The sequence below is a fragment of the Macrobrachium nipponense genome, chromosome 4, assembly GCF_015104395.2.
Source record: "Macrobrachium nipponense isolate FS-2020 chromosome 4, ASM1510439v2, whole genome shotgun sequence".
NCBI lineage: Eukaryota > Metazoa > Arthropoda > Malacostraca > Decapoda > Palaemonidae > Macrobrachium > Macrobrachium nipponense.
In genome coordinates, this window is record NC_061100.1 from 118,942,082 (window position 1) to 118,955,030 (window position 12,949).

General features: G+C 36.9%; 1 protein-coding gene across 3 annotated transcripts in view; it reads left to right on the forward strand.

Annotated features, from left to right (window-relative positions):
- Positions 1 to 12,949, forward strand: part of LOC135211097 (apoptosis-resistant E3 ubiquitin protein ligase 1-like) — a 572,118-nt gene that overhangs the window by 142,330 nt on the left and 416,839 nt on the right. For all 3 annotated transcript variants that reach the window (XM_064244179.1, XM_064244178.1, XM_064244180.1), the window contains one exon: positions 5,508 to 5,627. In XM_064244179.1, the coding sequence (XP_064100249.1) occupies positions 5,508 to 5,627 (120 nt within the window). The remainder of the gene's footprint in view (positions 1 to 5,507; positions 5,628 to 12,949) is intronic.

The window sequence follows — 12,949 nt, forward strand, 5'->3', positions numbered from 1 at the left end:
CCACACCAGGTTTCTTTGACTAAGATAACCTACTGATATTATGACCTCTGATATGAGCTTTTAATTCTATCCATCTTATCTACTTGCTGTCTTCATCAGAGATAGGACCATGGCCTTGTTCAAGTTATGAGCTCCCTTCTGCGTCTGCTTGTTGTCAGTTGTTTTAGGCACAGGACCCTACCATTTTCCCAATCTGGATTTTGAGCCATGCCCAGCTTCTTGATGGGTTGCGTCCAGGCATATGGGTCTGGTTGTATAATTAATCAGTCATTCGTGCAGCCTAGGGAACCCTAACTGTTTTTCAGATTCCAGACATTAGTTGTTCACCTTTATTAACAAAGGCTCTTGAAATTTATATTTTACTCATATCGCTCTTGTTTGGTTCTGACATTGATATACTACCATGTGTGTGTAGTCTCATGCTCTTTTGGTGAGAGGAAAAAAAGATCCTGGATGTCAGATTAATTATGTATAATTAAAAAAAAAATTGATGTCCTCATAATCCTGTAGTTCCCTGACTGTTTCTGCCTTAAGCTTTATATTGACCATTTTTGTTAAAATTGAAAGTGCAACCAGTCCCTGGTTATTGGCTGGGGTTGAATATAAGCTAAAATCTCCGAAAACCAGATTTGGACACCGATAACTGGAAATCAGCGCATGTCTAGCATCATAAAACTGGATCGCTGATAACCGAGGCCACTGATAACTGGGAACTGCCTTATATATATTACAATGTCGATTGCGTAAAAAAATATGCATGTACTATTATAAAAATGCAATATATAACCAGTATATTAGGTAGGTTAAAACTTTTGAAGGATATGGTATCAGTTTTTTTGGACACCATTACTCTGTGTCGCCTCCGCATTTTATATATGTATAGTCTTACACGTGGATCATAGATTTTTTTGCTGTTTTCCTGAGTAAGGAACATTGTGAAGTGGAATATCTTTTAGAAAGCAGGTGGAATACAAAATACTATGTACAATATGTTTTGAAGGTTACAATTGTAATATGAGAAATGCTGAAATGTTCTGGGATTTCCTGTTTTAGGTTTTTTTTCATGTAAGACCATTCCATTTTGATACAGGTGCCAATATTGACAATTTTTGCTGGGGTTCTTTCAGTTTATTGAATACAGTAACATACCACTTGTGACCTGATCTCAGTCATTTGTGGGTTCTGGATATGAAGGAAAAACAGGAGAGAGATAAGTTTACGTGCATGCGATGCAGGACATGCTAAAATAATAATTGAGGGAATGTTTAACACAGGTTTATTCTTCTTAGCAACGTTAACGATGCTAATGCACAACCGGACGGCAGGTTAAACTGTATTTGACGTTCATGACAATACACGTCTTATGTGGGCGGCCAACGGGAAGACAGGGCAACTGGGCACTCGTCTCAGTCCAGTCTGTGTTGTATGGGACCCGCTAACGAACTGTTTTGATTTAACCACTGGTGCGGCCTGTTTCAAAATGCCCCCTTCACACAGCATCGTTATGCAAGAAGCTGATTGGTTATTCTGGCTCCTTAGACACAAGGGTCAATTAAGAAGGGATGTAGATATGCGTGGCACTCTTGAACTGCCCAAGCCAAGCCAAATTGTAACATCTTTGGCGGTTGACTTGTGTTGTCACACATACACACAGTATCTCTTATAAAAGTTTCACAGGACTTCAGAATATCATGGAGAAGGCATATTCAAAACTGTATTGAATCAGCTCATCACTCCCTCCCCAGTTTTTGCATTCCGCAAGACACACACTGATCTTATGACTTGCGCATTGTTGCTCTTCTTTGAGTGCCATACCGTCCAGTTTGTGCAAAATTTAAAACTATTAGGGTGGGCCATTTGGCGTGTTACAAACACAAGTTACAACAATTGAATTTCACGCTTCACAATGTGTCATACAGAAAAACAAATTTAGGTTCACATTAAATAATATCAATAAAAAAAATGGAAATAGTCACAGCTCCAGCTCAAAAAAGTTAAATTCATAAACAAAAATTCACATACATCAGTCAAAAAAGGGATTTTTGATAGGGGGGGAAAAATCTATTTCTGGGCGAGGAAAGCTGTGTCGCCCAGTGTGTCCTCTTGGCACTATTTTCTAGAAAATATTGCCTTAATCCGAGAATGCTAAATTGGAACATGTCAGAAGTCTCTGACTCGCTCACCTAAATAAAAGGTGTCGGTATAAAACTGGGGCGAGTGTTAAACACTACCACAGCAACTCCTCCAATTAGCCTTTTATTGCTCATAAGACATTTGGTAAAAGTATAAGAAAAGTTACTGAATTCCTTCTGCAGCACAATAAAAACAAGAAAATGAAAAATCATAATTCAGATTACACAAAAGAAAAAATTATTTTTCAAAAGAATTACACATTCCCACAGCATCAATGGAAGATTACAAATTTCTGACAAAGCATAAACAGCATTGACAACGATATGAAATTTTGGACACAGTATAATTGGCATCAGTAGAAATTTTTTAAAAATTAGATGCATTGCAATAAGATGTTTAATATGACTTGAATGCAACAAAAAATAATAATGCAATAGAAATAATACAATTATACATAGTACATAGACTCACTCATGATATGCATGGAACTGTAACAAAATGTTTAAAAAATTAGACATCAATTTCTCAGCAATAACTGATATGAAACAAAGTGCATAAGCATGTTTTTATGATATTTTCAGACACATATTCATGACTCGTGATGGTATGCTATGCAAGGCACCTACACGCACTTACAAATTATGTGGATGGTTTGCTTTTTCAAAGAAGGAGGAAGGGAAGCACAAGTTACTTTTTTCTTTTCTTTTTTTCTTTTATGAAGAATTTATCTTGTGCATGTTCAGAAAACTAATTTTTTTTATGAAGAATCTATCTTGTGCATGTTCAGAAAACTGTGACTTGTCAGTCAACTCCCTTACACACTAGCAAACCCACACACACTCAACACATGCACGCCCTTCCATGGCACTCACTCAACATGTTCACACAACAGCTGACTCCCTTGCCTCTGTTTTCTGTGCAACTCATCCACAGGTGTAACTGAAACATTTAACTGTATGCATCGCAGTTCCTTTTTCTCTCTCTATGGCTCATGTCTGACAGTACTTTTGGGAAGAGCGTCTGCTACTCGTATTGCTCTTCTTTTTTTTTTTTTGTTTTTTTTTTTTTTTTTTTTTTTTTTTTTTTTAATTTATGACATGATCAATCCCCACAACATCAACTAACAGTTGCTTGATCCTAAGATCTTTTTGAGAAATTAACATTCTTAAGGGCATTTCTGTATCAGGGATAGAACACAATTTGTTCTCACTTTGTCATCAAATTTAAAAATTACTTCTTCCCAATGAAAATCTGACTACTCTTTCAACAAACATATCAGTCTTGCTACTTTACTCAAACAAACTCTTTAATGAATTTACGTTAATGATCCTGTCTTCAAATCTTTATTACAAGTCTTTGATGGGGACAAATGGGATGCATTGTCATTCATGATACTTTCAACTATATAACCAGAACACGGCCTAAGAGAACCATCCCTTTTTTCTCTTATATTTTTTTTCATATTTTTTTTTTTTTAATGTTACTTTCTACAAATTCCCTATCTGTATTTCCCTAACACAAAATGTTATTGACTACACTACTAAAGGCTATACAATTTGTTCATTGTACAGTCGAACTAATACTAATATTACTATCAGTGACAACTTTGAGCAATTATGACAGCGAGTAGGGAGGCGGCTTCCAGGCAGGGTGAGGTCTCCCACATCTGGGGGTGCGAAGGGTATCCCCTCATCATCCTGTTTTGATTTGACTGCTGGTGTGGCCTGTTTCAAAATGCCCCCTTCACACGGCATCATTATGCAAGAAGCTGATTGGTTATTCTGGCTCCTTAGACACAAGGGCCAATCAAGAAGGGATATAGATATGCATGGCACTCTTTTGAACTGGCCCAAGCCATGCCAACGTGTAACGTCTTTGGCAGTTGACTTGTGTGGTGACTTGTGTTGTCTCACATACACAGAGTATCTTTTATAACAGTTTCACGGGACTTCAGAATATCTCGGAGAACGCATATTTAAAACTATTGAATCAGCTCATTTGTATGCAACAGTGACACACAGGCATATTAGTAATAAATAATAAATCATTCCATGCACTGTATGTATATGTGTATGTACAGTACATATTTACATGCTGATTTCATATAGAGCAAGTAGCTACCATTTTATATTCATATTTTGATATCTCCACATTAAATATAATTACTATAATTGGCATTATGTCTGTCTGTCTGTCTGTTATTTAGTCACGGCCAAATGCCTGGTCCAATGGGCATTAAACTTGGCAGGGTTATAGTGGAGACCCCCAAGATGGTTTATCATGGGGTTTCATCCTATCTCCCCCTACCCCTCCGAAAGGGTTGTGGGTGAGAAGGGATTCCTTGAAACAGCTGGTTCTGCCTATGAAATGGGGCTGGTTATACAAATTTATCATACATAATTTCTGTATACATATGTTTGCTATTAATAAACAATTAGAGGAAATCAATGTTTGCATAAAGCAGTTATTAAAGATAAAGTAATACAGTACCATTATTTATTTGGTATTGCAAACAAATACTACATTTGCAAAGTCTTTGTTACTTACAAAAGTCATAAGCTATTTGACCTTTGCCTGTCAGATATCACTAGGCAAATATGTTATGCACTGTGTTTACTGATAAACATAATTGTCTTATGGTAATCACATATTCATAAGGGATATTAAATTATTTTCCTTTTACTGCTAAGTTTCTCACATTTTTTTTTTTTTTACCTTCAAAGGCACAGCTATTTCTTTCTTTATGGTTCCTTCTTTCTGCCTTTTCGTTTATTTTTTCTTGGGTTTTGACTATCGACAGTCATTATGTTGTCTGCCCTTTTGGTTTTGCTTTAAAAATGTATGATTAAAAAAAGACTAAAGTGTAAAAGATATACAGTATATGATACTTTTATGTATAGTGTGAATGATATATGTAAGTTATGTATTGTACAAGCTTATGTATTTAGGACCCCTCAGCAACCTCATTATTATGGTTTTTGTTGTTACTATTTTATGAATAATGGTAAATGTAAAATATAGGTTAGATAAGGCTAGAAATTAATGTGAAATAATTGTAGAGGCTATGCGTGTTAGCTGATAGATATCATGGATGTTTAATTGTGGGCTACTTTATTTGGTCTTCATTCCATATTAGATTTCACCATTTATCAGAAAGCCACATCCCTGAAGCGTTCTAGAAGTTTATGGTTAACAGTTGAACTTTTGTCAGATAAAACAGCATCATACTGCATGACAGAATGTATCCAATAAATCCATAAAGAATATCCTCTTTCTGAATGCATATGTAACAAGTATTACTTTTATCTTCCTATTTGTCTCTTGTAATTTTTTTTTGTTTTTCCTATAAATTACATTCTTTTTGCATGGCCCAGGCTGGAGACTTTAGGAATAAGAACATTGAAGGAAGCTGTGTACATGGTGGATGCTTTTCCACTAGAGTTCAATTCCAATAGTAATGATGGACTTCATGATCTCCTTATGAGTCTTCCAAGGTAAGTGTAAACAGGCATATATAATGAATTGTTGTGTTGCAATCAGTTTTTTATTTTCTCTTGTTTTCCTGTTTTTTTTAAAAGAGCGTTTTTAGTTAGTAGAGTTAGAATGCCATCTAATTTCTCATGGATTGAAAGTTTGGGATTTTAAATTCCAAAAACAGTTTTTACACTGCATTTGCACGTTCTTGTGTTTTGCATGCTCTTTAACATTGGATTTTTAAAAAGTTGGTTCATCACAAACATTGGTATTATTGAGCAAGACTGAACTGTGCTGGAAGAGTTGGATTCACCATCTCACTCACTTTAGGCTAATTGTTTTTCAAAGGTGGATATGTTTCTTTTCATGGCCTGTATATACTTATATGTTTCACCACAAACTTATTACTCATAATATGAACCATTTTACACTTCAGACTTTATCCTGGTATCAACAATCTTCTCTTACGGAAGGTCAGCGTCAACTAACTAATTTCTCACTTTTATATTTACAATTCAGGGAGATCTTCAGATTTGTTGATTGTTCTCAAAAGGATTGTCTTCATGTAATCATCTTTTCACTTTTTATGTTATCAGCTTTCTTTCATTTCCTTGAGTTGTCTTATTTTTTGCTAGCAGAACAGTATTAGTGTAATATATTTAAAACTTTAGCTTAGGTTTGTGCCATCTGAGCCAGCTGATGGTTTTTGCTGCCTTTTGTTAAGTTATTAATAAGAATTATTGTAAGTTCTGTTTTCTGATTTCTCTTTCAGTGTGCTCTTATTTCTCTTGCATTTATTTTCCAGTTTTCTAGATATATTTCATTTTGAGTGTTTGATGTTTCTATATGTGCTGATCAGTTTTCTATTAGCTAAAGCTTGTGTATATTTTTTAGGATTAAAAGCAAGTCCATGTTCATTCTTACTTGCTTTGTTTGTTATGCTCTGTTTCAGTTTTTCTTGTTAACGAGGCAATTTTGTTGTTAGATTCCAAAAACAGGAGGGCACAACCAAAATCTTCAATATCATTTCATCCCCACCTCTATTCCTAAGGTCAGTTACCTTGATGTATCTTCTTCAGCTATTTCTGTCAAAAGCATCTTTCTCTCCTAAATTAATCTCCAAGTCATCCTTCACTTTGTTGAGCCATCTAACCCTTTGACTCCTTCTTAACCATTTACCCTTAACATGTTCTATCCAAGCCTTCTTTACTCGTTCTTCCTCACTCATCCTCATGACTGTCCTCCAAAGAAAGCTTTTCAGTTTTGGGTAGTGTGCTTCAGTCTCAGTCATGCTCCTCAAGTTTTCACATAAGTCCTGTCCCAGTTGGGGAATTGGGTAACCTTCTGGGCACTTGTATGTTACTCTTCCTAGAAGACTGGCTAGTTTTCACATACTGTATTGTTTAGAGGGTTCTTGAGAGCCAGACATTTTCTACTGGAATTGATGACTGTGCTAGAGATATTGATAAACTTTCAGAAGTCATCCCTGACTCAGACTCAAAGTAAGTACGTATTACATATCTAAGGATGATCCTGGATACTACCAAGAATTGTAGTGGCTTTTCAGCAGAAAAAGCACATAGACAACTTCTGCAGTCTTGTAAGAATTTCTGTCCTTCACTCATTGCCTGCCAAGAAGAGTCTCTATCTCTCTCTCTTAGGTCACATGGCTAGTGCCATTGTGAAGTGATTTCCTCTACTCATAACTTTGGAAATAATCATAGAAAATTCTTGATTTACCTCCTTTATACCAAAGGTTTGTTAGTCCCAGCAATCAAAGAGTATTGCTTCTTGCTGGCTTTGTTGTTAAGGGACACTTGTTTGGGTATCTTCTCTAGCATGGATCTATACGCTCCTTTCAGAAGTCCCCATTTTGTCCTCCCTCCTTCTAGTCAGAGAACTCCCATTGTATGTGAAAGGACTAGGGATCTCAGGTGTAATGTCAAGAACCCTTTTGTATCACCAGGAGGCCAGATATTCCAGTGTCTTAAGAATGCTATGGCTGTGTTTCTTAAGAACTTGATTAAGGAAGCACAAACCAGTCTAGATCCTCTCATTTTCCCCTTTGGAAGGTCAGGTTCCAGGACATGAGAGTTTAAACCCATTTTTGTTTGTGCTGGTCATGGATGTGTTAAGTGAAGGGCTGTGGGAGTTGTACACTGATGATCTGGTGATTACTGCCGAATGTGAAGAAGACCTACAGAGAAAGGTTGGAAAGTGGCAGGAGTCTTTAGAGAGGGGTTGCTTAAAGGTGAATGTGAATAAAACAGAGGTTTTGCTGAGCAGTAGGGAAGATAGAGGGAGAATAGTAATACAAGAAAGAAGAGGCTCAATTATAAAACAAGAGGGAAAGTTTAAATACATAGGATCTCTTTTAAGCCAAGAGGGATGATGCGAGGCTTAAAGTTGACAGTAGGATAAAAGTTGTGTGGGGAAGGTGGAGAGAGGTAGCTTGAGTAGTATGTGATAAGAAAATGTCAATCCAGCTAAAAGTCAAGATTTACAACACAGTGATAAGACCAGTGTTAATGTATGGATCAGAAACATGGGCTGTAAGAAGAAAAGAGGAAGTACAGCTTGAAAGAACAGAGATGAGAATGCTTAGGTGGGTTAAGGGAATATCGCTGCTTGAGAGATTGGAAAATGATGAAATGAGAAGGGCAAGGGCAGGCTTAATAAAGATTGCAGAGGTGATAAGAGAGGCACAATTGAGAAGTATGGTCATGTGTTGAGGTCGGATGATGAGCAGAGAGTGAAGAGTGCTTGGGAGGAACCTGTTAGAGGAAGAAGATTGAGAGAGAGACGAGACTTAGATGGCAAGATAAAGTAAAGGAAGATAGAGAGAGAAGAGGTTTGGTGAAGATGATGCCTTTGATAGAAGGCAGTGGAGAAGGAGCATCAGGCAACTGACCTCTTAATGTAGGGATAACGGTGGGAAAGAAGTTCCAGAATATGAGAGCTGTAGACACCTCTTTTTTTCGAGAAGGTTGTAAGCACAATGTAATGCAGACATAACTGTATTTGGTATGTAGAAACTCAGTATGAAGATTGCAGAGCTCTTTAACCCCATGTTTCAGCAGGGGAACTCATATCTTCAATGATTAAGGTAGTTGTACTCTAGTTTCACTATCTAGTTAGAGTTTTGGGTAGTATGAAGGTGGCTAGTTTTTGGTTAGGCAGGGTCCTCCATTCTTTTAATGTTGTTGCTCTGCAGGTCTAAGCACAGGGCCATGTCCCACTGTCATCAGACTGATACTGATTTTCAGAAATCATTGTGGCCAAATAGATTGGTCCTTGATTGACAGCAGTACCAGTAGATGGTATCTAATCATTAGGTTAGTTCTGCCTCATTCCAGATGGAATTAATTTGGGTCCTCATACTCATAACAACCCCCATTTTCAATGTAGGAATTAGCTGTCATAATGGAGAGGTCAGATTCATTCCAAAATTATAAATAAAAATTTCTATAATAAAATTTGTATTTCAATGCTTACCTCTAGTATGTTGAATCTCCCCCCACCCCACCCCACAACCTCCCACACATGTGGACAAAAACAAAACTGACAACAAGACACATGGAGTGTGAGGGAGGGATCTATAGAGGGTATGACTAGATGATAAAAATAAAAATTTAGTCCTCTTGCTGGTATGGGACTTTATAGCTATCATAATAGACAGGTAAGCACAGTTTATAAAAAATATAGTTTTATTACAATGATTTCTATATTTTACCATATGTTAACATGATTTCCATTGTCTGATTCCACCATTCAGTGCTATTTCTGTCCTTAGCAATCCCTTCCAGTACCCTTTCTAAAAACTGCCTTCTGAGGGTCTTTGAGCTTAAACTATACTTGACTTTCTTGGGCTCTTGTATTTTTCTCGTAACTCATTTGTTTTCTTCTGATCGATGTTGTGTACTTACATGGTCCCTAGGGATAACTTTGTAGTTCATTTCTACTATATCATTTTTTATGTATGCGATTTTGTCAATTTGACTGTATCTTGCAGCACTTGTACAAGACCAGATGCTCTGACCACTCAGATAATCCACTCACTTCTTTGTTTTGGTCACCATGGCCATGTCCTCATGGATGCGACTTATAGCGGCTTTAATTTGACCAGTTTGCCCATTTAGGTCCCCCTTCAATAATGACTTTTTTAAGGTCTCCAGATAGAAGGATTAATGGTGTCATTTCATCTTTCTCTACTTGCACTGCTGTTTAAAAGTTTTTGCCCAGCTCCCAATTGTTTTTATTTTCCATTCTTCCAGTGAGTCTTGTGAGTACAGCTATACTTTCCTAACTCGTTAGATCTGCTGTCACATGCCCCTTCCCTGTCATGTTAGTTAAGTTCAACATTCCATTTCTCAAGGGTTTAGCTTTAGCTACACCCATTCTTGCATACCCTGAGTTATGGCGATACGTATATATGTATGTGGGTCAGTTCCAAGTGACACCTTAGCATTGGTAAAATTAATTGAAGGCCTATTGCATAATTTGTTTTGGCTATTGTATTATGGCCAGATACTCTTTCTGACTCCAACAACCCCCCCATATATGGGCTTGGTAAAATTTATGCCCATTAGTACTAGTTCAGCTTTATTCTCATTGAATACTACCTCTTTGGATCCATTTTAAATATCTATTAAGGTTAGTAGTTACTTTAATTTGCATTTGGAGGGAAAAGAGAATTTGAACACATGTTTCTTCATGTGCATTGTGTACAATTATTTTTATAACCCACAATGATTTATTTCATCACAGACCCGGTGCTCTTATATAGGTAGCTAATTTCCTGCGCTGCATGAAATCTTAACAACATCATTCAATTGTAGAAGAAAGAAAGAATAGCTAGCTACCAGTGGTAGGTTTGTGCCTGTACATAAGCTCTCTCAGGTATCTGGTTGCTAACTGGATAACTCTGCCAAATGAACAACAACTTCCAAAGATTCTCAAATTTGAAACTTTTCATGGTTAATGTGCCATTACTTTTTTTATTCAATTTCATTGTATTCTTTACTTTATAATCACAGAATTTCATGCTGCAATTTGTCAATGAGTAATTAGTACAACTTTCACTTTCGTTTGAGAGAAGGATGGAACTATTTTGCTATGTATTCCCATATCAGCATTAAGTTCTCAAGTATGTCAAATTCAGCGTGTTATACTATGGTGCAGTCACACACTGATACATGAGTGCTACACAAGACTTTAATTCTTTACATGAATCCGTTATCGAAAAATAATTTCAACAGCAAAGGAATATTACTTCACTGAGACAGCACTTTAAAGGACAGTGATTACCTCAACACTAATAGTGATACTTAGCAACCATGAAACAATTAGCCAGTAACAGGAATGTGATTAACTTCTCCCCAAGAATGGAAAAAGGAATGATGTGAAGGACAATTAAAATTTTTACTTCTTTACATTATTTTCATATTTACTTCCATCTGGTCAAACAAGTGTACGTACTTTGTCTAACTTTTCCCACACATGGCTCTTCAGACTATACAACTTTCAACATCGACTTGGTGTGGGTGCTCTGGTCCTTCAGTTTTCCTTCATCTGTTCTGAGGTTTCTCTATGTCTGGTATTATATTAGCATGGGTCAAACTTAGTTCAGAGGAAACGAGAGCAGAAATTTGGTCTTCATGTTACAATACGGGGAGCAATTCTGAATTTAATTGCAGGTCACTTGGCAAGTGCAGTCTTATCTGGACTCTGTAACATTGCCCTTTACTTGTTGTTATAGCACCCAAACTTGGAGACTTTTCTGTTATACTCTCTGTCTGGCAACTAACACTCACATTCTGTGCTTGCTTCCTCTAGGCCTATGCAAGCAGATGCAAAGGTGTCTAGTGGGAGTCATCCCTCCATTGTCATTGTGCTTGTAGGGCATATCAATAATTGTAAAACAAAATTGAATTTTTTTAATCATCAGAGTTGCAAACTGACTTTCCAGTCTTAATTTTTGATGCTCAATATGGATCTGAAGTCTGTTTGTCCATATTAGGTCACATTTTAATGTTACTGATACTTGTTGTTTTAACGTACAGGGTATGTAAAGCATATCTGTATGAGGTACGGTATATTGAAGACAAGATATGACACTTACATGGCTTTTTATTGTACAAAATCAGAACTGTTATGTACAAAATAAAGTTAGAATGTACTCCAATGAAATACAACTTAAAATCTTTGAGATTTGGACTTTCTTTGGGTTTTTTTCTCAGGTTCACTCTGTATAACATCCAGCAGTAGTCAAGTAACATCACTGTATTCCAAAATCCTTGATATCATTGTTCCATTGATGCAATATCTTGATAAAAGCATTCCCCTTGCTCATCAGACACTGCTCCAAGGTTCTCTGCAAATAAGTCCAGGTGTGAATCAAGGAAATGGACTTTCAGTGACATCCGACAGCCTGTTGCAGCATAGGAGTCTAGAAGACATTTCACCCCATTTCTAACTCTTAAGAGATCTCTTGTTGCCTAGCAAATTTACACAGCCATTTGAAAGATTCCCAGGCTTTAAGCTTAGTCTCATCCAGTGTTGTGAGAAAGTAGTTGTCCTTTAGGAGTTGTTTTATGTGCAGACTTTTGAATATGCCTTCCTTCAGTTTTGCCTCAGTGATTTTTGGAAACTTAGCCTCCACATATTCAAAACATTCTGAACTTTCCATGGCAAGTGTCTTCATGAATTGTTTCATGAGGCCAAGCCTTATGTGAAGAGGGGGAAGGAGAACATCTGGATTTACGAGGGAGTTACTCAGTACGCTAGAAATTCCTGGTTCATATGATTTTTGTATGGGCCACTCTGATTGCACATAGTGCTTGGCAGTTGCACGACTGTCCCATAGGCATAAAAAGCAACAATACTTTGTGAATCCTGATTGCATTCCCATCAACATTCGAATCACCTTCAAGTCTCCATATATTTTCCACCTGTAGTTTGTGTACTTTACAGCATAGAGGAGTGCCTGCATATTCTCGTAACACTCCTTCATGTGTACTGAATGTCCTATGGGAATGGATGGTTTCTTATTGCCGTTGCATAGTAGTACTGCCTTGAGACTTCTGTTAGATGAATCAATGAATAAACGCCATTCAGATGGAACATGTTCTTGAAACAAACAGCAAAATAACCCTTCAATGTTATTACGTACTAAAAAAAAAGCGGTCCATCATCAGAGAAGAAAGAGGTCAGATTCCCATTTCTCTTTCTGAAATAAGTAATACAAACATCTTTCTTAACCCTTAAACGCCGACTGGACGTATTTTACGTTGACATTTTTTGTCTCTCGGGTGCCGACTGGACGTATTTTATGTCGGCATAC